This window comes from Symphodus melops (assembly GCF_947650265.1).
Source record: "Symphodus melops genome assembly, chromosome: 1".
NCBI lineage: Eukaryota > Metazoa > Chordata > Actinopteri > Labriformes > Labridae > Symphodus > Symphodus melops.
The window spans coordinates 35,921,912-35,949,798 of record NC_136691.1 but is presented as its reverse complement, the minus strand read 5'-3'; the positions used below and the strand labels follow the sequence as shown (position 1 = coordinate 35,949,798).

General features: G+C 40.5%; 1 protein-coding gene and 1 long non-coding RNA gene across 3 annotated transcripts; both read left to right on the top strand.

Moving 5' to 3' along the window:
• The first annotated feature begins 339 nt into the window (after positions 1–339).
• On the top strand, positions 340–27,887 carry LOC306840419 (uncharacterized protein). Of its 2 annotated transcripts, none has more exons than XM_079369697.1 (7): positions 340–540; positions 15,250–16,214; positions 19,470–19,521; positions 20,592–20,715; positions 22,843–22,985; positions 25,445–25,684; positions 26,442–27,887. In XM_079369697.1, exons 1-7 carry the CDS (start codon positions 424–426, stop codon positions 27,123–27,125), a joined length of 2,325 nt encoding a protein of 774 aa, XP_079225823.1. In that variant the 5' UTR covers positions 340–423; the 3' UTR covers positions 27,126–27,887. The 2 variants fall into 2 exon arrangements, with proteins under 2 accessions (XP_079225823.1, XP_079225822.1); XM_079369696.1 differs by having other exon boundaries at positions 25,442–25,684.
• On the top strand, positions 8,102–9,258 carry LOC306833781. Its single transcript, XR_013780419.1, has 3 exons — positions 8,102–8,200; positions 8,689–8,760; positions 9,018–9,258. It is a non-coding gene; the product is annotated as an uncharacterized lncRNA (long non-coding RNA).

Genomic DNA, 27,887 nt, shown 5'->3' with positions numbered 1-27,887 from the left:
ATAAATGATCCTATCCTTTATATAATTGCTCATTTCAATACTCAATGCAAGGTTTATTCTTCTGTAGGACAATTGATTAAAGACAACCAGCGAAACTGTCGAGAAAAAGTCCCTTCTTAATCATTTGCTTATTTTTAGATTTCTAACAAAAACATTCTTAACATAAGAAGTGTTTCCAAGTGCATAATGCTGAAGGCAAGACAAACTGGTAGAGCTGGTAATTCTCAATAACACAATTTAGGGTACTTTTTGGAAAAAGAAAAACAAGAAAAAAGTCTAATTTTGCTGTGTCAATAAAATGATTGACTTAATTGTATGTTAAGGGGGCTTGGTCCTGTGTTCGAGGTCGCCCACGAACGATGGAAGCGCGCTCCCGACACTTCAGGTGAATGAGAGGGAAGCAGAGGAGCGGGACACAGCTCAATGTGCGTAACATTGAAAAGAAACACTCAGAGGAAAATGACTTGTGTTACGTCGCTTGGGGGGCATGCTTTTATGACAACATATCTACTCTTCGTGATGGGATGCGTTGCACAGAAAGTAAGTTGACATTTGTTGACAATAAGCTGACAATAATTTCATGAGCTCACCTTCAGCCCTGTTTGAGAGCTGTGCTCAGAACTGTGGCTTGAATCAGCCAACGAACCCCGTTCGTAAATCTGGATATTTAATGATTGTTTGATTCTCGGCAAATACTCTGTTCTCAAGGGACTTAAACCGAGTTAAGAAAAGTTTGGTGTCAACATACAGTTCGGCGTGCATCTTATAGACAAAAACATTGTGTGTACTACATTTCACATTGAAGTCTCTGACGTCCGTCCTGTCACCTCGTTGCAGGCGCGAGCAAGAAGCGTTAACACATCAACACGTTCAAGAGATGACATTTTAATTTGGTCAGGACTTTTGCATTAAACATTTATGCCGATATTATCATTTTGCCACATTAATGGGATGGACTTGAAAGTGAATTAATTAAAGCATAAAACAGTTTGACTCTTAGTTATAGACTTGTGAATGAACAACTTTTGCTATTGAGTTTTGTTTGGTCCGTAACTGGACCTGGTCCTACGCTGCGTTTGACATTGCGAAAGCGGTTATAATCATAATGGTCTTGTAGTCATTTTGAGATTTGAAACAGTTTCTGTGCTCTTGACATTTAGCCAACAACACATCCGCCTCATGTAGGCTTCCTAATCTACTTAATTAAGTGCAGGATTTTCTTTTAGAAGAAGCTTGCATTTTCAAAAGGACAATGTTATTTACCTAAGCTGCATACAAATAAGCCATATTGTTATTTGAAAATGCAAAACAGTGAAATAGAGAAAAAAAAAAAAAGCCTCCAGCGTTAGCCATAGCCAGACTCCTCTAATCACCTTACATCATGCTGACTTACTCTAGTCCACCTTTGCCATTCATGGCAAAGTTATGAAAGTTCATACTCGTACATCGTGAGCCATTATATCCTTTAGGGTTGCAGAGGGATGTTTTGATGGCACAGGCATGTTTTGATGTTTCTGCACTTCACAGAGTTAGGGAATGGCATGCAGAGTCCAAACATCTGAAATGGGAAACACATTGAGAGCATGCAAACCTTATGTTGTACCTTTCTGCCTCACTGAGGCAATAGTCCCAAGCTTTGCTTCTGACATGCGAAGGTTTCGTGATCAAAAGGTTGTGTCTGTTAAAATAGGAAGGCCCACAGTCTCGGGGTTGCTCCTGGGCATGTTTTTCATTCAGTCAGGCTGTTATTCATGTGGGACATGTTTTTGCTTCTCCTGTGGTAGAGTTGACACTCCTGTCTGGTTACTCAGGCTTAGCTGTTTATTGCTGCTTTGAGTAGCACTCAGTGGATTTGTGAAGGTTTGAAAGATGCTTTGATTCCATAAAACAACACTCCACTCTGCGGAGATGATAGAGTTTCTCAATGTACACTGACAGCCGCCTTGATCTGTTGTTTACACGTAGAAAGCGCTGGGATTGATCCGGAGTGCCTGCTCCTGAAGACTGATCTGATCGTCTCTTTATGTCTTACTCTTCGTAGACAGGAATGTAAAGTCTTCTCAGGCTCATTACATATACGTACAAGGATTAAGAAAACACTGTATCAGTCAGTGTAGTCTGTTTATTTATTAACACATGAATGTTGCAAACAAATTTCAAATAAACAAACACAATAGAGGTGTGTGAAAAAACGACACCCTTGTAAGCTATCTGAATGTTATCATTGGGGAGCTTCAAACCAATCAGTGAACACAACATTTGTTTTCTTAAAGTGCTTATAGATTAAAGTACATTACAGAATTTAGCAATAAAACATAGGCCTAAAAAGTTTCCATTATTATTGTTAGAAAACACCTAACCTAGAATGCAATGGTCACAAAACACTAGAACTAGTTTGATCTGTAAACATAGAAATACGGCAAGCAGAATGACAAACTACCCCTGTGTCAGTGTATTTCCGAGGAGCACAGTTACAGCATGTAGACAACTTGAACAAACACATAGAAGCTAACACATCAGCCTCCCTAGTCTTCTGACACCATATTCTTGTGTTTTTAAATCAAGTGTGATGGACATTCAAGAACCCATGTGGAACGCTGGCTGGTGTAACACCCTTGCAGGGTTGCACTATACAGATCTACTTCCAGCACATCAAGACCACATTGTTAGCGGGGAGGAGCTTTCACCCGTCATGAGTCGTCCTCTTCCGCTGATGGACAATGGCGGCTCAGCAGCACAACTCTTAGAACTAAATAACAAAGGCCTGTGGTATATTGAATTGTCAGCGTCTCCAGCTTTAGTTCCTGTGTGCATAGGGTGCTCACTATCTTTGCAATTATCTGCCTGAGGGGGCACGGTAAATGATGTCTTTGTCCTCCGCTCCCCTTTTGTATTAAGTTGATTTTTGGAACAGCATAAACAAGCTTGGAATTTATTCTATCCCCCAGATAAAAAATGGGAGGCGTCCAAGTCTGTCAGTCCACAATTTAGCTCTGTGGACTAGGGAGAGTAAATTTGATCTTTGTTTTGTTGCTCTGCTGAGTCTTTTTGAAGGTTTTATTTGCACTGGAAAGAGGGGACATTCATCTCTAATTGAAGTGAGTTGTAGGACCCCAGTGAACTGTGAATTCTCTTATTCCTTCAATGAATTATCGGACAACAGATACACACAGTCTGTCAACAGATAAACATACAGCATGAGGCAGCGCACTGCAGAGATGGGATGAAAGGGACAGAGAGACGGAGGGATGAACAGAGAGCCAGACAGACGGTGAGGGAATCTGTCCTGTTTGTGTTGCAGATGCAGTTTGTCGAATCAGGTTTCCCTACCAACACAAGAAGATCAGATTTTGAGTTCAAACATTTTCAACTTTTAAAAGTAAGTAAGTAAGTAAGTAAAATTTATTTATATAGCACTTTTCGCAGGCAGGGGCCACAAAGTGCTTCACAAACAGGGTTTAAAAACATCACAAGCAATATACAGACAGTACAAAGATCATAGCAGCCCTAAAAGAGACTAATTAAAAGCCTGGACAAATAAAAACGTTTTCAGTTGACTCTTGAAAGTGTCAACTGAATCAATTGAGCGCAAGGATGATGGAAGTTCATTCCAGAGGCTCGGAGCAACGACCTGGAACGACCGGTCACCTCTAGTGCGAAAATGAGCTCGAGGGACCTTCATCAGGTTCTGATCCATAGACCTCAGCGCTCGCATAGGGGCGTAAGGCTGGATCAGCTCACTAAGGTAAGAGGGAGCCTGACCATGTAGGGCTCTGAAGGCCAGAACCAGGATTTTAAACCTGAACCTAAAGGACACTGGCAGCCAGTGAAGGTCTTTCAGAACAGGGGATATGTGGGTCCTCCTATTTGTGCGGGTCAGAATTCTTGCTGCAACACTCCAGTTGCTGCATTTGTTTTTATCTTACCCCAAAAGTTCAACAAACTAGTTCCAACTTATCGCATTTTTGTACCCTGATCTTGAACCTGGACTTAAATAAGGTCTCTCTGCACGGATCAGTGTTTTCCTAGATGTTTTTTTAAATGGGTGTCTGACGCATTTTCACGAGTTTCTCAACCCAAATACTAAAGAGCCTGATTTTAAATGTTGGCCCATTTTATGATTACAGTTGTTGTGATACCATTTTTCTTTCACTTACTGACACTTAGGTTTGAGATTGGGCCGATACTGAGTACCATACAAGTATGATTAAAAAGTATGCTGACCTATGTCCAATATTACACTCGGGCAAGTGCTGTCCATTGGAAAAGATCACTTCCTTTTGTTCTGAGAGTTGTTAACCGAACATGCACAAAATCAATATTAACATTTCAACATTGCTTGTGGACAGAAAAGGTTCCCACAGCATGAAGTAGGAACTAAAGTTTCCCAGAGGAAGATCATATATTTATGTTGAAGTCATAGTCAGTGATGAACCTGTCATGAATCATGTTTCCCCATTTACACTTGGGTAAAAGAAGTCACTGTCCTATAAAAAGCTGCTGTTCTCTCCCAAACAAACCTGATAGCTGAAGTGACACACTGATTTGTCTGAGCCCATCCCATTACATATGAACTCTCCTATATAAATAGAATAAAAGCACAAAGGAATTATTCTTGTCCTACAGTAGCTATACAGCTGAATGGGGGGAACTATTATTTTACAACATCTTTATCACATGCTTTTATCCAATTTACACACTCTTTACACTTTAAAAATTGTGAACGCAAAACAAGCAATTGACCCTTTGTCGGTGCGACAACCAATAAGAGAGCTCCCTCTCATGGCCACTTCTGCTGGGTCTCTTTCAGTTAGACAAACATTCGTCCAGGCAAAGTTTTTTTCAGTGCATCATGAAATTGTGACCAGGTTGGAGGTGTTTGGGGTGTCAGCAAGAGTGACTCAATATATCCGCATCATAATCCAGGGATACTTCTAATCATCTTTCCTAAACCTAAGGACGGTTGTTTTTGTCATTGGTCATGTGACAGATATTTAAAAAAGTAGATCTAGCTACAGTCTTTAATGGATATTTGTGTTTGATAAGTAACCCAGCCAAGAGCAGCCCTGATCTGTGACAGTTCCTATAGAGGCTAAGCCGACGCTTTAATCCACTGAGGCGTTGCACCTATGGTTACTAATTGACTCGCTGTTGTTACCTTGTTTCATGAATGAAAGTCCACTTGCTTCTTTGTTGTTAATCATGCCATTGCAATTTATCCATTTAGTTCACCATTTCCTTATTTCACAGATCAAACATCACCACAGGTAACCGTGCTTTCCCTGAGCGTTAGCGGTCAAAAACTGTTTTGCCCTTCCGGGTGGAACACCTGACCGGGAACAAAGGTTCCTACCTTATATAGAAATTGTGACACACCCCGTTAGTTGACAGACACACACACCCTGCATATTGTATTAATAATCTGCTCCTACAGTTCCTTTGGCGCTCATGTTCGATTTTGCTGTGATTGACAAATTTTGCACATAACTGTCAGTCTCAACTACATAGGGAAGGCCCTGTTTCAGACATTTAGAGAACATTTTTGACATCTGGCGGCAGGAATGATCATTGATGGAGTCCAACGGTAATTCATTAAAGGCGAGGCAGCTAGCAGCCATGGGAGGACAACTAACTTTAGCTGACATCAATCTTATCCGACAATGATCCTCCCGACAGTTGTCAAAAAAATATTGTGTTTATATTTCTAGGCGTTCTCGTTGTTGCTGGAGATGGGGAAGTGGTTCTTCTAGTTTCATAGCCGTGGTTGTTTTTAGAAATGTGGCTGTATCCATTGAAATTCTGATTTATTGGGATTAATTATCCTTTGCTGTAGGCTAGCCTATGCTATCTCCTCACTGGTTGAAAGCGTAGATAAGGTCACAATTCCCTAAAGGCCTTGATAGGTTCAAAAACTGCCATATTACACAAGTGGCTATTTTCAGACGAAATATGTTAATAAAAGGCTTTTAAAAAGATAATATTTTTGAATTGCGACTAATGGCAACATTTAATTAGTAATCTGCAATTAAACGACATATATAAAAACAGCTGAAAGGAGCAGTGAAAAAAAGTGACATGTTGTATTTCATGAGTTAGATTTTACTTTTGACTCATTTTTTTTTTAAGTGGAATGAGCCACTTAAAGATGAAGCCAGTGTTGTATTTGTAGGTCACGATGAGAGCCTGCATTAGCTGGCCTCGCTCACCCAATCACATATCTGTGTGAGTTGAAGGACCACATTGGTAATATTTTTCTAGTGTTACTCTGTTTCGAGCATGCTACAGTGAATGCCCCATAATGGCTCTTTCAATAATGTGTTCATTAAACATGCTTAGGCGAAAAGAGGTCACCCATGATGCACACGGTGGGGAAAATGTGCTGAGCAAGCCCTACAGTGATCAACAAGGGAACCCTTAGAAATGCCTGGGCCATATCTGGCTACCACCCCATGAGCCCACTAGGCGAGGCATTGACATCACAGGGGAGATATGTGATCAATCCTGTGCTCAAGGATCAGCACTTTTCCCAGCTGTGGAGGATGAACTTAAGGAGGAGGATTATCTCTTCTGTTTTTTTTTTTTTTTTTGAGAGATTTGGGTAACATTAAAAAAGAGAAAAACATTTAAATATCTCATTCTTGTGTTTAGCTGCAGTTTTCTGCAAAACATTGGTTTAATAAAGAATTATTATTATTATTATTATTATTTTTTTAAAGTTTAACCGAAAGGAGTGTTTGAGGTTTTGAAAATGTTTTGCCTGCCATCTGAAAGGTCTCTTCATCGTCTTAAAACTTATTCAATAAAGTTGCCAGTCAAGTTGCCTACTGGATGAGCAAAAACTGTAAGACACAAAAAAAACAATTTTTAGTTCCTTTTTATTGTTGTGTATTTGTGACAATATAAGCAATAAATGGTCGTTTATGTCATTTTGGGGCTTTTGCAAAAAGCCTCATGTGGACATTCAAGTAACTGCACTTTATTTTGGACTTCTTCATTGTCTTTATTTTTTTTACACTCGAGGCTGCTGCTTGATTATCACTGATTTAATTTCAAATTCATTCATATTTTTTATTCTTTATGTCTGCTCTTGCATGTAGTTGTCTTAAAAAGGTAGAGTATGTGGCAACCTGTCAACGTGCTATTTTTAAATACATTTCTTGCCCCTTTTTTGGAATCAGATGTCAAACACCTTTTTATATTAAATAAACTAAAAACAAATTCAGGACGCAACAGACCCTTTTTGGTGACGATGATAGTCCAGATCTGGGAGATTATGTGTGACTGAAAAGCATCCCGAGTGGACGGCTGCTTCGGAAGTGTTAGTCTGTGAAGCCGTGTCACTTTTCTCCTCCAGTAAACAGAGCTGGTGAGGATTCCTGCCCCCTTTTGTGGGGCCCGTCTGCCTGTTTATGAGCCAGTCCTGGGCTGTTTGTGCATCAGAGGCATAGTGTGTGTGCGTGTGCATATGTTTGAGTGTATATGTGTGGTAACAGTGCTTCAGCAGCTCGTGTTGCAGAGTTTTCACAGGGGTGTCGTAAGCCTGGGTGGTTTAAAAAAAAAAAAAAAAATCAGCCAACAGTTAGGTCAGACAGCAGACTACTGTGTTTTTCTTCACTTTTGCACCTATATGCAACAAATTGGGCTCAAAACTAAATACCAGCCTCAAGTTAAGCTATTAAATTTTGCTTGTAGTCATTTACAAAACGTTTCAAAGAGCTTCATTGGAAATGGAAACTAAAAACAATAAATAAACGGCACTGTGTAGGGAAAACGTATGCTGTACAATCACTTAATCGAGGCATAGTAGGAATTAAGTCACCCTTGTACTAGGTAAGGAGTGACCATGGTCAGATGATATCTGAGTTGTCTCGCGAGGTAACACGTGGATGCAGAAGTTTAACAATGTATGAAAGTGACAGATCATGTTTGGCATCGTTTATGACCAGGGGATGCGCACCCGAGCTGTTCCCACTCAACGGTCTTAAAGCCGAAATAAGGCGCTTTGGGGAGCTTCCATCTCACAATTTTGACGTCATTTGGAGCCAGTCTGCACAGCAGGATCCGGCAGCAGGAGCCCTGCAAATAAGCCCCGCCCATTTAGCGTACTGCCCCGATGACTTACGCAGCCCAGCCACACGAAGAACATAAGAATCTTTCCCGCTGGAAATTCATCCACCAACGGCTTGTTCAGATCTTAGAGGTTAGTAAAAAGCCACAATATATTTTGAGTCAAATATCTAAACGTAATCCACTTAAACATGAAGAATATCATGCATTATACTCATTTTTGAATTTAAACTTGTTTTTTTGTTTTTTTAACTATGGGTTACTAAACCGTTTATCTTTAGCAAAGAAACTAAAGAATCTATTTTTCAGCTAAGTTAGCAACAAAAGCTATGTGCAGATGTACACATCTTAAGATACTAGCAAAATAAGTTATATGATAAAAAAAGGTAGTAGTGGTAAAAAATGCAATGCTAGTTACCAGAGGTCTATGTACATTTCCATGAACATTGATAGAAATATTTATGTGTAAGAGAATGTATGTTTATCTGCATTCCCACTTTGGGGTTGGTAAATGAATCTGTTTCATCTTTCACATTTTCTGTGGTTCTTTTTCTCAGTCTGTCAATTTGAAGATGTTATGTATCCCATGTAATAGATTTTTTCTTATTATCCTCATTTTAGACGAAAGGAAGAAGAGAGACAGAAACAAGGGAAGAAAGGAAAGAAGAAAGATGGCTTATACAGATACCAGAAGTAAGTACAGAAATCAGGGTTATGTCTAAAACGTCATGTATCCCATTTTGATATATGACATTAATTGGAAGGAATGTTTCATACATCCCCCCCCCCCCCCCCACACACACACACAGGTTTCCAGCTCTCCCACATCCTATCTGCAACATTGCATATAAGCTGTATCCCCCCCCCCCCCCCCCCCCCCCCCCCCCAAACTCTGCTGTACCCCCTGCCATCTCACCTGATGGTCTCCCTTACGTTTTTTCTCCCCACAGCTAACACATTTGGACTGTGGAAGGAAGCCAGAGAGAACATTTAAACTCCTCACAGAGAGACTCCTGTCAAATGGAACCAGGGACCAGGACCCTCCTCACTTTTATTACTGAACCACCGTTCAGCCAATGTGTTACATGCAACAAATGGCTTTAAAAGTACTTCACACATAAGTGTTTAACATTTAATGCCAGTTAGTGTTAAAGACAGCATGCAAATAAAGTGAGTAGATCACATACGAAATGTCACACTTGTCTTGTAGCTTCCTTTAACAAATACAGATTTTCCTTAAAAAACACATTGTGGCATTTTAGGCTACTTTCTTTCACTTGGTTGTTCAGTTGCTAATCAATTCAGAGAGATTCAATTTAAAGACCATATATCCATTTAGAGTGTACAGGAAATGCAAAAGTAATGAGTCCTCCATGGTGTGGTTTGTGATTAGGTCTGAATAGTATTGCAGCTCCTGTAACGAGATAGGAAAAAAAGATTACATAAGTTATGACTTAGTTTATTATTATAGCTGAGGCTGGCTCCAGGATCACAGGAAGTCAAATACAAACCAGAATAAACCTTGTGGAGGAGGTAGTATTGGAGTTAGGGTTTTTGAAGGTTATACAGGTTTGAAAGAAGCAAATAAATGTACGGTATTTTCGAGTTATAGCAGATAAATGTGAATACGAGCTGGGGGAGAGAAGGGTTACCTGAGGAAAAAGGAAATCATCAGTATGTATTATATAACGATGGAGAAAAAAGGGAAATAGGAAGACATAAATGTTGAAATTATTTTAAATGCTGAGGCTGTGAATGTTCAGTTTTTTTGGCTATAAAAAGACAAAAAAATCTTCCTTTACAATTATTGAGGCAAAATAAAAAATAAATGCTTGAGTTTTTAGGAAAAACGTGATCTCTATGCCTTCTTTTATTGTACCTGTATGTCTTCTCCTAAGTACCATAACAGCAGCCTGTTGTGTCTAACACTGGTCTCCTACTTTAGCAGTTTTTGTAGTTTGTGTCAAGTCTTGTCAATATTTAATACAAATTCTCATTAAATTAAATTTAAAATGTGATCAACTTGTGACTGTTGAATTGGTAGTGTGTAGAAGCCAATGCAGAATATTTAGCAGAATGTTTTAGCAGCATTATGTTTGGTTGATATTGCAGTACATCACCACAGGTTGTTCATTTGTACTCTCAGTATAACACATCACTCGGACTGTAAACATGTACACATTAGTAATGATACAGGCCAGATGAAAATGATTTATTTTTGCTGTAACATAACTATACAGTCAATGAATCTATGAGCAGATTTTTTTTATTAAGATGTCTTCTTTTTGATTTAAATAACAATATACAAATATTGAGAAACAGCGTATCAGAGGTTCGCTCATGTTAAAAAATAAAATAAAAAGATAAATCATGCTGGATAATCAACTTAGCTTGACAGCATTTCAGCTATACTTAGACTGCTTATGCGTTAGCTAGCTAAATAACGACTTTAACCAACCAATGACACATAAATCACACCTTTTTACTCATACTGTACGTTGTGGTGGACCAAAGCTGGGATTTGAGTGATTTGGGATCTAGAATATTTTCAATCAGCAGCATTGCTGCAGCATTTTGCAGAAGTTGCAGGCAGAACAGGGCTGCTTGGCTGATCCGTAAGAAGGTGGCTTTGCACCAGTTGTAACATCACAAACGTGCTTTTGTAATTCTGGATTTTAGGGTTAAAGTCAACATTTTTATCAGTGATTACACCCAGTCTCTGCTGCTTTCAGTGGTAAACTTGAATTACCACTGTTATTTTTTTATATGGAATGAGGACAGGGCTTTAAGTACCACTTAAACTTATTTCAAGCCAGAGAGTCTAGCGGTTATTTTTATTTATTTATTTTTAGGTTTGTTTGAATAAGGACGGATAGTAAAAACATAGATAAGCTTGAACAGTCATCTGACGTATGCATCATAGTTTTTTTTAACCAAAGCTAATTCAAAACACTTGTCCCTGGTAGGGCTTTTGGTTAAATTGCACACCCATGTACAGAGGTTAAGTCCTCCTCGTCCCAGCGGCTGTTGAGTGCAAGTCCAACCTCCAACCGCACTCACTCTCTCCTCACAGGATTCCTCTCTCTCTTCTGCTGTCCTGTCCAAAAAAAAAAAAGTCAAAAAAGCTCTAAAACATGTTTAAAAAACAGCTCTTATGTATTAATAAACAGGAAAAATGTAACGGTTTAAATACGTAATATAATGATGTCAGCTCCTGGCATAAGTCAGTGGGTTTAAAATCGCCTCTGTTGTAATTAGACACACTTATGAACCCCATCCTGGAATGTGAAACTCTTTTTTTAAAAGGATGTAGTGATGCAAAGTTAAAACGATAGAACAATAGTTTTTGTGAGGGGCCCCTCAGTAATGACAGCAGCTGGTCTGATGTTTCACTGAACAAGTCATTTCAGACAATTATGTGAATAGTTGATCTACTTCTGTCCAGGAAATACCCTGTCAGCAGCACAACTGGGGCGCAATAACCAGCAGGCACTTATGTAGGCTAAACTTCCAGCCTGCCTTCTACTTATTAACGTCAGTTCATTAAAATATTATCTCCCCTCCCCGTTAGTGGAGTGGCTCACTAATACAGCGTTGCAGCCCATTGTCTGGCTTTGAATAATTAGTGTCCTACCATTGGAGAGGCCTGTGATGTAACAGAACTGAAATGTTTGGCATTATAAGAATGTCCCATTTCCATTCGACACTGTGGCACTCGGGGGCCCTTTCATGTGTAGTGTAGCAGGCTCACCCCAGGGTGGTAGGGACCTCTACTGCCTTGTCCTGGTGGGAGAGATGTCTCAGTGCCTGTTCATGACACAGTTCTGTTTGAAAGGTTGCGAGATCTGAAAGCATTCAAAATCCTACACATAATTAGATGCTGTAGTTTTATTTGTAACATCATTATTTTTTGTTAATAAACATTTTATGTTATAAGGTATGTATTTATTTTGGGGTGTAAATAATGAAACCTAGTTTAAGGGAAGTCCAGCAAAGCTTCATTGGGGCAAAGATAGATAAACAAACCTCTGGTCAATATTGCCCTGAAAGGGGACACACTGTCCTTTTTTCCTCCCCCTGTTATTCCCACATATTGTGAAGTGATCCCCCTCATTGCGCAACCCCACTGCAAACACTGTGAACCCTAAATCGGCTTACTCTCTCTCTAACCTCAGCAGGAATGGCATTTGGCCCGTTCAAATGTCATCCGTGTAATTCTCTGCTGTAGCGCATTAATTTCTGTGTGTAGGCAGTGCAAGTGTAGCTAATGATGTGCTAATGTAATTCCTTCCAAAGCCAGTCTGGGAAAAAATAACAAATACTAGCTGGGACGATATGCCTTTCTGGCAATTCGTTTTTATCACCATTCTTCAGTGCCAATTTGATAACTATTGTGATTTGATACTATTGATTACTGCTACCCCCCCATCCCTTTTTAAGCAAAAATAAAGAAGAATAATACAATAAGAAAATAGAATAGAAGTGATGAATAGAATATCACAAGTTGTGATATTTATACAAAACAACATAGTACGCAAGTCGGTCATGCAGACATTGATTTTTTTTTATTATCATCTAATCTTTTGTAACACTCCGGACTATTTTTTTTTCTACAAATTCACTTTCTGTGGTCATCAGCTGACAGTATGTGTTTCCTTTGTAACCTGGGTAACAAGTCCTGTCCCAATTATGATTGGCTTAATAAAACTTTCTTCAATTATTAGCTGGTTCAGTCTGAGAGTCTGATGTCATTGTAGCTTTATTGAAAACCTGTGTGCATGACAATCTTTTTTATCTATTCCTGTGAAAGTCAAAACTACATGTGCAACAACTGCAGCTCTGTTACTGCTCTTTTACTTTTTAATTCTGCACTGTGTGCTCTCTTTTCTAAATCATGATGTTGCTGCTGTAACACTGTTGGTTGGTTTAGTGTTGTTGTTGCTCCTCTGCATGCTGTCTTGTTTGCTCACATGCAGTCATGCTTTGAATGGAAGGAATTGCAGGATTTTTACAAGGCGGCTATAGTATCTTCAAAGGCATTCTGACTTCTATACTACAGATTGCTGTCTGCCCAGGAAGACAAAATGTTTGCCCAAGGACATAACCAACAATTTCATGTAGTATTTCGACAGGCCGTGCCAGCCACTGGCATGCCTGGAGCGTCAGACTTAAAGTATCAGCGTAGACGCTGCACACGAGGTGAGTGCAGCTGCACAGTTTGTGGAAATATCAGCAGCAAGTGCTGGTTTTGCCCTGGGCAAATATTTTGTAATTTGTGGGAGAAAGTAAACAACTCAGAGAACTTAAAAAATACCTTAGGAGAGGCAAACTGCTGCTGGATACTGTTTTGACTACCAGGAAAGGCTATGAGAGTACCAGAGTAACATGACATGCTGAGGTAATTCAAATGAAGAAAAAAGCTAATTTCCTCTCATGTGAGAGTGTGAGTTTAGCTAAGACCTATTGTATTGTTTATTCAGTGTTTACAGTTTATCCTGGTAAAGGGTAGGTGATGACTTTTTGACACACACACACACACACACACACACTCCTGCTGACTCCTCTCTTTGGGGTCTTGATTGAAAATTACATGTCAAGTCTTGCTACTGAAAACAAACTGACTGGGAAATGCATTGTCAATATAGAGCAATCAAAGTGCCATTTGGGCCTCATAGACTTTGGTTTTTCCTCTGCCATTGTTGCCCTCTTCGCTCCCATCCCATAAACATTCTCTAAGTGATTTATGAGTGACTTATCCTTTTAGCCTAGTCCAGAGCACAAGTGTCGCCTGCGGTTGTTGGTTTGATACCTGTCTTGCATGGGGGTCTGCTTGTCTGGGTCATTCCCACTGTCCAGGACTTCAACAGGAAAGCTCATAAACGCACAGCCCCCCTAGAAAGGTCTGGTCCTTAGCTCTTTGGCCCAGCCGCACATCTGCCTCTGATTAGTGACCAGGTCCCCCTAACATCCACACCTGGAAAGAATTATAGCTAGCATGTTTGAAGAAATACCCACCCCAGGGTTAACCAAGGAGTCAATACGGGCAAAACACAGGCTTTGAGATGAAGGCAGAGCAGCAGGGTTGAATAGTTCAGTCTCAGGCTGGTTTATGTCAGGGAGAAATCAGACCACAAGTCGAGGCGTATTATTTGCTAACAGGTACCTTTTGTTGTTGGTTCCTTTGACAATCAGTAGCACTTAATCACTTTGTGTGCTCCATGTGAATACACGACTTAATTTGGTTGGAGGGTAACACAATACTGCTTCGTACTTTTCAACATAATGCCCAACTTTCACAGGAATGCTAGCATAGCTGGCAAAGATGGGAATCAAAAGCCCTACCCATGGCAGTATTTGGGGAGAGCTCTAACTGAAGAGTTTAGATATGCTCTGACCAAAAATATTTTCAGACAAAAATATTAAAAGATTCTGAGATTTTCTTTTCTTTTTTCTTTTCTCATCCTTATTCACGATTCGAGAAATTATATAAAAATTACATAATTTGAAAAAGATACTAAAACACAAGAAGCAAAAACAAACAAAAAAGGAAAAAAGATCAATAACTGACTACGTAGATTTCGGAGGCTATACAGAGCAGTTACTGATTCATTTATGATACTTTGTCGTGGAAGAGATTTGAGTATTGGAAAAGACAGATACCCTTCCTAAGAAAGACAATTTACTTTCCTCGCATGCTCTACTAAAGTAACCAATGTACTCAAAATGTCTGACACAGTCTAAAATGTGTATGTCAGAATTGGTGAGTATCCAGTCTTTACATACATACGATACCATAAATCCCATGCCCCCCAAAATATGTTCTGTTTTTCTGTCTCCAAAACAGACTTGAAAACAAATGAAGACCTTTCCAAGTGATCTTTATTCTTGAGGCAACATCAGGAGGGCCTTCTAGCTTAGATACAGCTACTTGGTTGCCCCTTATCATTAGTTCAGTACCTTGTTGGTAACAATTTCTTCAGTAACTAACAATGATAGCAATTACATTCATTTCCTACAGGAATAGCACAGGGTCATGAAAAAGAAAACAATATGCATTTATTTTTCAAAGGAAGGGGAATTAGCATGGGTTTTTAAATATACCTTAAAAATTGAGGCACTACGATTGAGTACTTGAAAAGCAGGTTTTGGATTATGGCAATCTTGATTTCATTTATATTGCAGGTATACTTTGAATGTGGTGCCAAGGTGGATGTGGTGGATGTCCAAGGTCTTATTCTGTCTCCTGGTTTCCCCTACAACTACTCCTCCGGGACACATTGTGTTTGGCAGTTCTTTGTGCCTGTTGATTACCAGCTGATTCTGGAGATATTTGACTTTGACGTCTTTGAAAGCCATGACTCAGCTGCACAGTTCTCCGCCATCTCTAATTTTGAGGAGGAAGAGGTGACTTTCACTCCTGGAGGCTTAGTGTCCGATGAAGCTTCATCAGAAGTTAAAGATCCCACAATTCAGAGTGTAGGGGATGGCTCAAAGAATCAGCAGTTCTCCAAGGATGGGGAGGTCAAGCAAGTAGTGGTCCAGGAACAGTCCACGAAAATGGAGCTTGCCAAAGTCTCAAATTCTGCCAAAAGATCTGCAGATGCCTCTTCTGCCCTGTCCTCGCCACCTCCTCCCTCTCTTGACCTCCTGCCTGGAGCTGTGCCTGTTGGAGATAAGGTTGCAAACTCCGCCTCCTTGTCTCACCTCAGGGGAGACCTCATGCCCAGCTCTAATCCAAGCCCAATAATGGAGGTGATAACCTATGCCCCTCCACTTTTCACTGAAACTCCAGCTGTGAGCCCCGAAACCCAACACTCGATGCTTGACGCCTGCCCACACGATGTCCTTTACATCTCGGACCTCATCACCTTCTCCTCCAGGTTCTGCGGCTCCAACCGGCCTCCAAGCAGCCAGCTGGTTTTCGGCTCCCACCAGGAGATGGTGGAGGTGATCATGGAGTTAATCACCACCACCCACTGGGGACGCGGCTTCGCACTTCTCTTCCACTACCACAACCTGACTGAGCCAGGGGGGGACCGTCGTGCCACCGCTCTATCATCCAGGAAGGTAGACTCTCTGCTGGCTGCTGTGAGTGGCGCTGCCTTCTTCGCTATGATACTTACAAGTGCCCTCTGCATCATTTTCAGGTAACAGAACAATTACTGTACAAACTGAAACAGAAAGCTGTGAAGGTTCTAAATTATAGTATAGATACTACTTGGTCTAGCAGATGTTATAAATCAAAGTGGAATTTTGTTCTGGAAGAAAACATTTTGTAACTTTTTCGATTAAATCTCTTGTAAATGTAATATATTCCATTTTTTTTACAGGACTATAAGATATTAAAAACATACTCTTTCACAGGCAGAGGTTGAAGTTAAAATGTAATAGCCACCAGGTGAAGCTTTGGTTGAATGTTTCTAACAGTTGAACAGTTTCTAACAGGTTAAATTAGAGTAGCACCGACAGTAAAAATCAAGTCTGATACAGATGTTTAAAATAACAAATTAGACGATTCCAATGTTGTTGTTTTTTTACGTTTACCTTCTTTTGATGCTTTTTGTCAGTTTTCCTAATAACTTTAAGGTATGGTGTATTTAAATTGTTGCTAATATTTCCTCCTCTTGAAATATTAACAGAGTCCCAGTGCCTCAAGTTATGCTTACATTTTTTAACCCTCAACATCTTCATATTCATGTTGTTTGAAATAGCTGCCATTATTCAGAATGACTTATTGAACTTTTGTTCTTTTATTTGGTCTCCAGACAATGACTATTAATTACAAGTATTTCATCTCGTCAAGTTTAAAGCCTTTTAATCAATTTAGTTAGTGAAGTCAGGTTGACTTAATTTTGATTAAAGGTCACACATTATATTCCTGATTAAGTCTCAGAGCTCCCCAAAACATGCCTGTGAAGTTTATTGTTCTAAATCCACTCTGATCCTGTTATTGTATTTATTTCAGCCGAGCATGGAACAGACTGTTTCTGTGCCTGTAGCTTTAAATGCAAATAAGCTGTCCTCACCCACGCCCCCCTCTGAAAGGAGCGTTCTCTGAAAGTGGGAGCAGACAAAAGCCATATAGGATGGACTTTTCTCATAATTGAGGGATTTGTTGACAGGCTAAGGACACAAATTAGTGTTCGAAAACATGGTAAAGTTTGTTTCGCATAATATGTGACCTTAAATGTCAGACAACCTAAAAAACAAACGTTTTCCCAATTAGTCTCAGCAGAACTCATGTCCATTTTGACTATCACTATTTTCACTGTCAGCATCACAGTAAACATGAGAATCATTATTCCTGCACAACATCTTATTGTTAGCAATACTATTGTCAGCATGTTTTCCATGCGAATGCATGTACGTGTGTGAGATGAGTAGAGATGCACATGCTGCTCTTTTTATGACATTTGCCTTGTGGGGCACAAGCCTCGATTTAGTAACCTGAATCTTCTTGGTAACTTTTGAATATAAATATAGAGCAGGCGTCTCCCATTGGATTTGGCTCTTAGTGGTATTACAACTGTATGGTTTTACTGATATGAATAACAGCTACTTAGGTATCATCCCTAGGAAAATAATCTACTTTAAAAAAAAACACTTATGCTGATTTAGTTTTAACCTCTAAAAGTGAATTAGGCAGTGTGCACTGTACTTTTTTTTGCCACTATCTCTGATTGGCTTCGTTCTCTGGAGCTTCTCTTTGTGTTTTGTGTTGCTTAAAGCACTGGAATGTTAGAGTATAATGTTTCACAGCTGTGAGCATCTCATTGATTTTCCTCTGAGAAAGTTCCCCAGTCGTCTATTTGATTTCTCCTATTAATGAAAGTGGGCTGGTCAGAAAGCAAATGTGCACACACAGATGCATACACTCGCATATGCAGTACAAAGTCACTTAGTTGTGTTGACGCAGCTGGAAGCCTCAGCCCCTGATGTGGTGACCCTTGGAGATTAGTTAGGTTTGGCTGCAACTGTGCGGCGTCCTTGATGTGGCGCTTTCTCGCCAAAGAAAGGGGCATTCAAGGTGCAGCACCTGGCATCGATTCCAGCACACAAATACAGAGTGGCTGCATGAGAGTGAATGGGCAGGGAAATCATTGAAAGAAACAAAAAGGAGAATTAACTCAATGTAGGTATGGTTTAGCATTATCAGCTCATAAAAGGTGTTCCTCACAAGCTGTTCTTTCTCATCCATCTCACAGACAATCCACCCAAGCCTGGGGGGTTACGTTTGGACATTTGTAATACTATCTGTTCTGACATGGTGTCTGTTTTTTCCCTACTGGTCCAGCTGATTCAAAATCCAGAGAGGTTAAGATTTGCGTCAGCCTTAGCTTGCTGTGAGAAAAACACAATTTTAACAGGTTAGTGTTAATCTCAAATGCATATCCGTGTCTCCATCTTATCCGTTAGGCACAATAAATCCACAGGTTCTCACCGTTAATGTCAAGGAAATTGAAAACATGTGTTCAATAAAATGAAAGTGTAATTAGCAAGAACAACAAAACAAGTCATTCAGAAGCCAGGAAATGCATCACCATGAAATTAAAGCTCAAGAGCAGCAACAGTACTCTACGATTTCTTCTCATACAGTTTCCTTCTCATTTGAATGTGTTCGCAGAAATCATTAGGGGGAAAAAAACTAGCCTGCTGAGCTAAATAATCCTGCAAGTTTGGAGCAGTGTGTGTGATTAATTCTCCCCAGTCAGAAAACAGCCGAAGGTGGAAAAGTGTCACAGCAGGGGTTACCCTCAGTTGACCTGTTGCTGGCACGGTAATGAACCCATTCAGCTGTAAGCGTAATTTTTAATAAACGGGAACTTGCTCAAGTATTTCTGCATGCTTCACTGGTTGAAGGATGCATGGGAAAAAGGGCATAAGCTGACAGTGTTTGTAGTTGTTTCAGTTTTAAAAGTATATAACAGTAATGACCACTAGTGTCTGTGGGGCAAATAACTCGGTCCTCAGCAGTTAAAAAGTGACAGTGATGCATTTCTACAGGAAGAAGCATAACATAGCAGTAACTTCTCAGTAACAACCACTTTGTGAAATGTTAGAGTTGTGGTATTTGTGAATGCGAGATTGTGGCGCATCCTGCTCTATCATCCAACACCACAATAGAGCAACTATTGAGGAGGGAAACAGCCACGGGTATTTTGGAGCTATTTTATATTAAGCGAGGTGGTTACAGTCGGTACAGTTGTATGGGATAGTGTCCATTTTTACATTTCTGGTCAAAGTATGAACACCAGAGGGATTTTTTTTTTTTTTTTTTTTTGGGAAAGAACTATCAGAAGAAGAAGAGTCAGATTTTTAAATAAGAGGACATTAATCATCTCAACTGGTTTCTGGATATGTCTGTAATTATAAACTGAATTACTGTGGCACTGTATTTTCAGACCCAGACTGTGTCCAAAAAGATCAAGCTCCTGTGCATCCAGCAACTCTGAGGTACATTACATAACATACAACATGCTCTTGTTTCCCACTTCGTCTTCCATTCTCCTTCTTACATGACTCTATCCATCTTCTTCTTTTTGTTGTGGCCTTTTTTTCTGTTTGACAATCCTTTAAAAATACAGAGAGATGGATTAGCAGTTAGATCACACCTGATGTACCAAGTCTATACAAGCGGGTGGCATGGGTTCAACTCCGACCTGTGTCTTCTCCACATGTCATTCCTCATCCTCTCTCTCAGGTTTCCTTACTCTGTTCACCATTAAAGAAAGGCATAAAGACCAAAAGTTGATTTAAAAAAAAATACAAAGCTCAAGCTGAGATGACTGGACATGTCTTTCTTTATTCCTTTATTTTTTTTGTTTATTTTTATTCTTCACCCTGTCCACTGCTGCCACGCCGCTCCTCTGCTCACCACAGACATGTATACTCACAGGTTCACGTTACGTTTAATATGATATATCTCCCTTAAGATTGCTGGGATATTTCCATAACACATCTACAGAGTTAAAAGCGGCTGTAAGTATAAGGAAAGGGAGGCTATTTTTAGATTGCTCAAAAGTTAAAAGACTTCACAACATGCCACCGGCCCTGATTTGGATCAGAGCACCTCTTCAGAAACAAGCATCACTGAGACTTTGTCCATGTTTTATATAGTCTGTGTTTAACCTGCATTAGCTAATTTTCCTTTTGATGATTATAAATAAAACAGTTTAAATAATGACACTGAAAAACAAAAAATGTTTTAATAGCAAATCACAAACTAGAGGCAAAAAATATTTCATCCACTTTAAAGCTAACAACTTAAAAAAAAACGATGAACACCAAAATGTTTTTATACAAGCTGCGGCACAATATATGCATAGTGTCAGTACAGATTGAATAAAGCTTAAGAATAGTGGTACTGATGAAACCAGAGGTAGGGAATAATTTGAATCCTTGGCGAACATGTTATTTCTTGTAGTTGTTGTCATTTCATTCCATGTTGCGTTGTATTTCTGAGACAAGGAGGCCAAAACAACCTCTGTGGCCATTTCTACTGTATGAACTGCTTTGTGCTGTAGGTGCCAGAGGGGGTCCAAAGCACTAGGGCGGAGATCAGCGAACTGCAGCTGATCGCTGAGAATCAGACCAACCTGGAGGCGACGACAGAGCAAGAGAAAAACAATGGCAGCCTGCCACACACAGGTTAGGAGAACACACACCTGCACAGACACAAGAGAAATAATTATCTGTTGTTCCAATAATGTCAGCTTTAAGCAAAGCACAAAAAGTACATTATTCATGCTGAAAATGTTCAGTGTACAGTATGTCCTGGTTGGTCTGGATTTTGCAGTTCCTCCTGCACAATACAAAGATATGTGATATTGCTGCAGCCCAGAGCCCATAATTGCACATTACTGTGGATGTCATTCATTTTGATTTATATTTACATGTTTAGACATTGGACTAGAATCATTTTAGGAATGATAATAACACCTTCAGCAATAAATGTCTGCTATTATTTCATTTCCTTGGCAGAGTAATGACATGATAAAGTTTAAGTGCTGTCATTCAACAGTAAAGACTTGAGGTTTCGAGGAATGTGCCTCAATTAGGGCTTTCACACTTGCAGAAATCTACTGAAAAACTTCTGATATTTCCAGGAGGGACTTTAGGTGTGAACACATTTTTTACTTGGACTTCACCCAGAGTTTCTTCTGGCAGACCCCTAGTATTTTTTTCCCAGCAAGTTGGAGTGGGTTGATGTGAGAACGCCGCAGGATATTATCTGGAGAATTCATCTCGAGCCAAAAGGACGTTTATATCCGGTGATTGCTGCACGGTGCACAGATTGTGTACACGCGACCCCAACGATCTCTGTGCACGTAATTAAACGGCTGCATTAAGTTTTCTGTTCTTTAGTGTGTTGTTCTTACGCTGCTTTGTTGATGTTGTCATTCTGTTGGACTAGCATTGATATAAAAAGAAATATTGTCAATATAGCGTCATATATGGTTCTCTGTTGCCTTGTAAATCAAACACTGGAGGATTTAATTTTCTGCTGCTTAGTATCTCTCTGGGGGGGGGGCTCCTTCTTTTTCTCCATATTGTGTTCATTTTGCAAACAGTTTTCTTCTGTTTATCCCAAGCAAATTGTCAAAGCTGTTTCTGGAAACATTCAACAGTAAATCTTTTTGCCAACCAGGAGTTTTCCAAGGAAAAATGACCTAACAGGATATATTACTGTAAATTAAAACAAACTGTGTACCAGGAACCCTCCGTGAACTCTGGGTGGGTCTGTAGTCGTCAATGTTTTTAGTGTTGGAGAGATCCTGGAACAATCAGAACGCTTCTCTCTCTCTGTGGGACTGAACCCAGGCTGGGAGATTTGTGGGTTGTGGCATTTAACCCACAAATCTCCCAGCCTGGGAGTAGTTTGAACAACAGAGGAGTAAAGTCCCCTCTGTGTGTGCTCCAGTCACGGTGTAAAGAGTTTACACATAAACACTCTGCTTATAAACATTGAAGGAGTTGAGGCTCGCCAACTCAGTGAACCATTTTGGAATTGCAGTTCATTATTATAGGCCGTACTTCTTCACCTGAAGACTGAAGGGAACATGAAAGAAACGTGGAGCCTTGACTTCGAGATCAGCGTAAAATAGACGTCACAATAACGTCACATCCATCGCTGGTGGCAGGAAAACTGCTAAAGCAAGTGGAGAGAAACACGGAGAAGCAGAGCAGATCCTGGGTTTATGGGAAAGAATGCCTTTTTTGTGCCTCTGTAGGTCAGAATCGGAACAGGAAAAAAGCTAACCTGTGTTTTCTTTGGAATACTGTTGTCAAGGACGCTCCTGGTAGTAAAAAGTAGATGAATAGCAATGCTATAAACAGTGTTGACTGGTATAGAAAAACTTCTTGTCTGTTTCCCCTTATATTGATGTCCGAACTCATAATAACCCCACAAAGTCAAGAAAAGTTGACGAAACATGTATTAACGGTTGCCTTTAATCAAATATGAGCGAGTACAGATAGTGACACGAGCTAACACAATAAGCACGTCTTTCCACTCGACTTTCAAACTAATTAGTCTCTTTTAGACTTTGTGTAAGTACAAACATTCCATCAGATTTCGAACGACAAACTTGGACTTCAGAAGAAATCTAAATGAGTCACCACTGTTTGCAATGTTTTGAACTAGCATGTGCAAACTCACCTAGATTTTCTTTGCTAATATGTCTCTAAACGTCCTTCCTGGCTCCATTGAATTGTTCATAGTAACGTTAATGTCTGAAGTTTATTTGATGTCGGATCATGTTTCTGTCTCTGCAGTCAGTGCTGGTCGAGACGTTTCCCAGAATGAAGAGGTGGACCTGTCCTGCAGCGGTTTGACCGAACTCGACCTTGGAGCAGACGAGGTTTTCATAGTGTCTTCAGCCCCTAGCTCGAGCAGGCTACCTTTCTCACCTCACACAGTAAGGCCCATTTGGATAGCTGTATAGTTATCTTTCATATTTCCTGGTTAAGACCTGACCTGCTTCAAAGTTAAATATTCAGGAGTCCTTTAAAGCTACATGATTATAGCTGGTGATGTTCATATGAGATTGTACTGCCTTCCACAACACAGGTTTGGAGGTTACACACCTGCATAAAGATGACAATGACCTCTTAGTCAGTATCAAGGCGTGGTGCATTTAAAACCTCTTTTGCAGACCATGGTTTCTATGTATATTGATATTTAGAATAAGGTACTTTAGTCGCAAATGCTAGCATGCTAACACATGACATGAAATGCGTCAACATGTTTGAGATTAACCTTGTGAAACATCATCAATGAAACTGTTAGTATGTTATCATGATGACATCACTACAGTTGCTAATGCTACACATAGCCACTAGCATGGTCGTCGCTAGGTCGAACTCTCAGTGGGTGATCTCCTCACTTTGGGGAAATGATCCCTGAACAAATGCACATCAGAGGTGACGGGGCATTCATCATGTTGAATTGACCCAGTGTCCCAAATAAGACCCACACCGTGTACTGGCATACACATGATAACACCTGAAACTATAAAAACGATGAGGACATAAATGGGAAATGAGGATAATTAAAAATTGTGCGGAGCATTGAGGAAGAGGCAACGGTTTGAGCAAACATTTTTTGTCTCTTCTCCCTTTTGTATTCTCCTGGAATAAGAGTTGGCATAAAACAACTCTGGCAGCTTTTTGAAGGACTGGCAAGCGTTTGTGCAGGCTCGTCTAATGGAGTATTATCTACAGAGCCAGATTCCCAGCTCCAATTGTGTGTTTGTGTGTCTGTGTGTGTCATGCACGCTTTGGCCCGCAGTGTGTGGTCTGCCCGTGTGTGTGTGTGCGCGTGTGTGCGCATGTGTGTGCGTGTGTGTGTGTGTGTGTGTGTGTCCTCAATGCAGACGTCAATGGAAATAATGTTTGAGGGATGTTGCTTTTGCTGACAGTGGCAAAGTCTTTGAAAAAAGCCAAATTCATCTTCTCGATGTCAGTGCCAGAGGGAAGTTCCATGGCAGAGTTTTTTGATGCCACACATCCTCGAATATGTCGACCTGAAACTTTGAACCCTTGTTTGAGAACATTTTCTTTTGCAATGGGCCTCTTCGAGAAACAGCTTTAATGTAGTTACAATATCACAAGGGAACACTAAAACCTTTCGTGCTGTAGGCAATGTGAAGTGGTCAAGTCTGGATCAAAATGATCTTCCCCCTCAGACTTAATTCTACTGTTTGTGCTATTATTATTATTATTATTATTATTATTATTATTGTTATCATCGTCAGTTTTGGTTGAGAATGACCCAATAAGGGTCTCAGACTCGACCTTTGGAACCGTGTTTTCTAAGTGACTGTGTTTGGTAGCTGATGTCTAACCCTGTGTGTCAAATCCAAAAGTTGCCATTGTGTTCATGGGGCTTTAGTCGATTTTATCTAAACCCCCTAGCTAATTCTTGTCTAGACAAAGCTAGCTGCTAGTGACTCTGTGAAAAGGATTATCTGGACTCGTACTCTAATGGTTGCAACCCCTAAAACCCACCCCCTCCCCTGATCAACAGCAGCTGACCGATCAGCATGGATAAAGTTGCTTTACATCTAACCTGTCAATCACATTTCGCCCCTCAAGCAAATACAATCTATACACATCTCGGTTCAATCACACTTCCTCTGACATTAGTTTGGGCCTGCAATGGACAGTGCAGTAGCAACAATTTATGCATACTCAGAATTGTGACTTAAATCGCTCCAAAGCCGGAGCTATTCTCTTCACCGCTTTAGTAAACTTATTAAAACATGCTCATCTGGCTGTTGTGTTTGAGCAGACCAAGCTGATCAATAACAGTTCTTTTTTTTAATCCATGAACAGAGTCTAAAATCAGCAGGATGAAAAAAGTTGAAAATGTTTTCTTACTGGCCATGATGTTTTTATTAGGCAGCAAGGGAATCAATGTCTCTCATTTTGTATGACGTGTGTCTCATGGTGTCTGAGATCAACAGTGAAGTGTACAGATCTGATTCCTCTCCTTGTTACCTGATATCATTATCCCTATGTTTGAGCAGTGGGTTCGTTCTCGGTCCAGTCTTTCCATAGATGCTCAATACCAAAGATGCGTGCATGATTGAATAACGAGCCCGCTTCTCAGTGCAGGTCATTGACCATTCGAGCTGCAGTTGAGTGCTTGAGCATAATGCAGCCTCTGATATGCAAGTTATTTATGTTCATGTGTGGTCATCTTCTTCCCTAATTAGTTTGTTTATCCTCTCTCTGCCATCTTTTACTTTTCACCTTTGGTCTCCAAGGGAAATCATTTTTTTAGCAAATATCTGGAACCTACTGACGCTACTCAAAACCCAGACCTCTCATGTCAAACAATCTGAATTAATCGATGCATTCTTCCTCTTAGCAGCGGGAGAGGTTTCTGCGGCACAGTGACACTGGTCCCGGCCCCGCAGGTGACTGGCCCTCACCAGACTCCAATGCCTCACCAAATGGCTCCAGGCCTGCCAAGGACAGCAGCAGTGACTGTTCCAGACCCAGAGCTTGGAGCGTACGCACCTTCCAGGACTTCCTCCCTCCTCTGCCGCAGCTGCATAAGAAGTGGTGCAGCTGGAACTCCAACAGTCCCTTCACCAAGCTGGTGGACAGCGTTAGTATAGACAGATAGATCTGAAAACAGACTTTAAACAGTCAATGCAGACATTAGGGCTGCACATTATAATGCAGATTAAAGTGATTTCAACAACTTTTTGTGTTTTTGCACCCACAGTCATTTATAAAGCGGATGAAGTCTGTGCTTCAAAGAGTTCAAGTGTCGGGTGGATTGCCTTAATTAATTTAATGGGAATTTTCCCCAAAAAAAGAATAATAATCGTATAACTTCATGTTGCACGCAACAATGCAGACATTTTTGGACGAGCGTCCTCGACAAGGACAGACTGCAAACATTATCTGGTGTAATCAGGACTCACCCCTCATTTGTGCAATCCCTTTAGAGCTGTAGTTAAAAGACTTGAGGTGATCACGAAAGACGAGGGAAAAAAAATTCCCTGGAAAATCATGTCTGGTTTCTAAAAATATTCTCATTGAGATACAAGACCTCTTTTTCAGGAGAGTCGTGGACAAGACAACATCCTAAAAGCCTCACAAAGAGAACCAAAGACAGACAATCAAAACAAAGGAGATCTGTCACTCAGCCTCCTGAAATCAGAGAAACGTGCATACTGGGGTCAAATTATCCTCTGTACTGGTTTTAAAAACTTCCAAGCCAACTACACGTTTTTGTTTAATGTTACTGCAGCTCAGTATATTATATTTAAGTATATTATTAAACAGTTTATTATTAATATATGTCATTATTTTTGACTAATTTTAATACATGCACAAACTGTTTCACATTATTCCAGACTCCATCCATTTTGGTCGCTGACTGCAGGGAGGGCGAGAGCAGGAAGGTCTTCTCTGACATCCACCTGGAGGCCAATGCAGACAACAGCATCATATCTGACTCCTGCATCAGCAACGCCTCCTACCCCCTCGCACAGCCCGCTCAGAGGCAGCGGCGTCTTAACTCTGTAAGCAACCTGCGGCGCTCCCGCTTCACAGGGCACTGCTTTGGCCTGCTCTCTGGGACGGCAGACTCAACGAAGGCTGCCGGGCTCACTCTTGCACCAGGCTCCCCCTCAGACTCCAGCCCTAGCTCTCCTTCGTCCACCCAGGGTCAAATCGAGAGTGGCCAGGCCGGGAAGAGGTTCCCGGGAGAGGCGGATCACATCAGTGTGCCAGTGTTTGCCATCTCTGAGGAGGAGGACCGGCAGCCTCTGGTCTCAGCCGAGCACTTGGATCAGACCTCTGCCTCCACCGTGCCAAACGGAGCGATAAGGGGGATGTACGAAAAGAAGAAGCCGGTTGACGGAAGCAGCAGCCTCAGCCCCCAGAGCCAGAGGGCCAGACCCGAGTGGAGGCCATGGGGGAGCCAGGTGACAGGAGGGGTGGGGTCGCTCCCATCCATGGAGTCTAACAAAGTCAGTAACAGCCAGCCGTCTCTCAGTCACTCCACAGTGCTGTGCAGCGTGACCAACCACATGTGACCACACAGTCTTCAAGTTTGAGAGCAGAGACTCTGGTGGGCCATTTAAAAAATGTCTGAACTCTTAGTGCCACTCTGTAAAATATATAACGTTTACTTTCTTTACTATTACAAAATGATTACTACTTCATATGTAGCCTCAGCTGCTGCTGGCAAATCTATTCTTCTCACTCTAGCTATTTTGTATTTTTATATGATTTTCTTTGGACAAAGATGGAATAATATGCTGCTTACCATGCCAAGGCTCCGACTGCTGTGGTAGTATTTGTTTAAAAAAAATATGAATGATTGCAAATGTTAAGAAAAAAAGTATCATCAGTGATTATCCATAACCCGGAACTCTTACTCACTTTAAAAAAAAAAAAAAAAGATTTATTCACCAGTTTGATGCTATTCAGCGAGTTATAACACTCAAACATTGCACTTTGCTTTCAATAGCTCATTCATTGTGGATTTTGTGCTGCTGGTGCCAGATTCCTGTTTTTTTCTAATGTTTATTTCTTAGTGCTGGATAATGAATGCTTTTACAATGACTTATTACCCAAAAGTGTTCTGCAGAGTACACACTGTATTACAACATGTGGATGCAGTATGATCTCCTAGAGCTCATCCTGGATTATAAAAGGGAAATGAAATAAAGTTAATGCAAATAGAGTTTCTACTGTACAATATTTTGTAGTTTAAAGAAAGAACTAGAAACCACCATAGTATTTAAAATTAATAATGAATTTCTGTAAAGTTTTAATAAAGGCTATTTCATTCA

What these genes read in the sequence shown, in the direction of transcription:
- LOC306840419 (XM_079369696.1), top strand. Translation starts at nt 424, where the DNA reads ATGTGCGTAACATTGAAAAGAAACACTCAGAGGAAAATGACTTGTGTT. An exon ending in TGGGATGCGTTGCACAGAAA is followed by an intron (nt 541 to 15,249) that starts GTAAGTTGACAT and finishes TTTATATTGCAG; the next exon opens with GTATACTTTGAATGTGGTGC. An exon ending in TACCTTTCTCACCTCACACA is followed by an intron (nt 22,986 to 25,441) that starts GTAAGGCCCATT and finishes TCTTCCTCTTAG; the next exon opens with CAGCGGGAGAGGTTTCTGCG.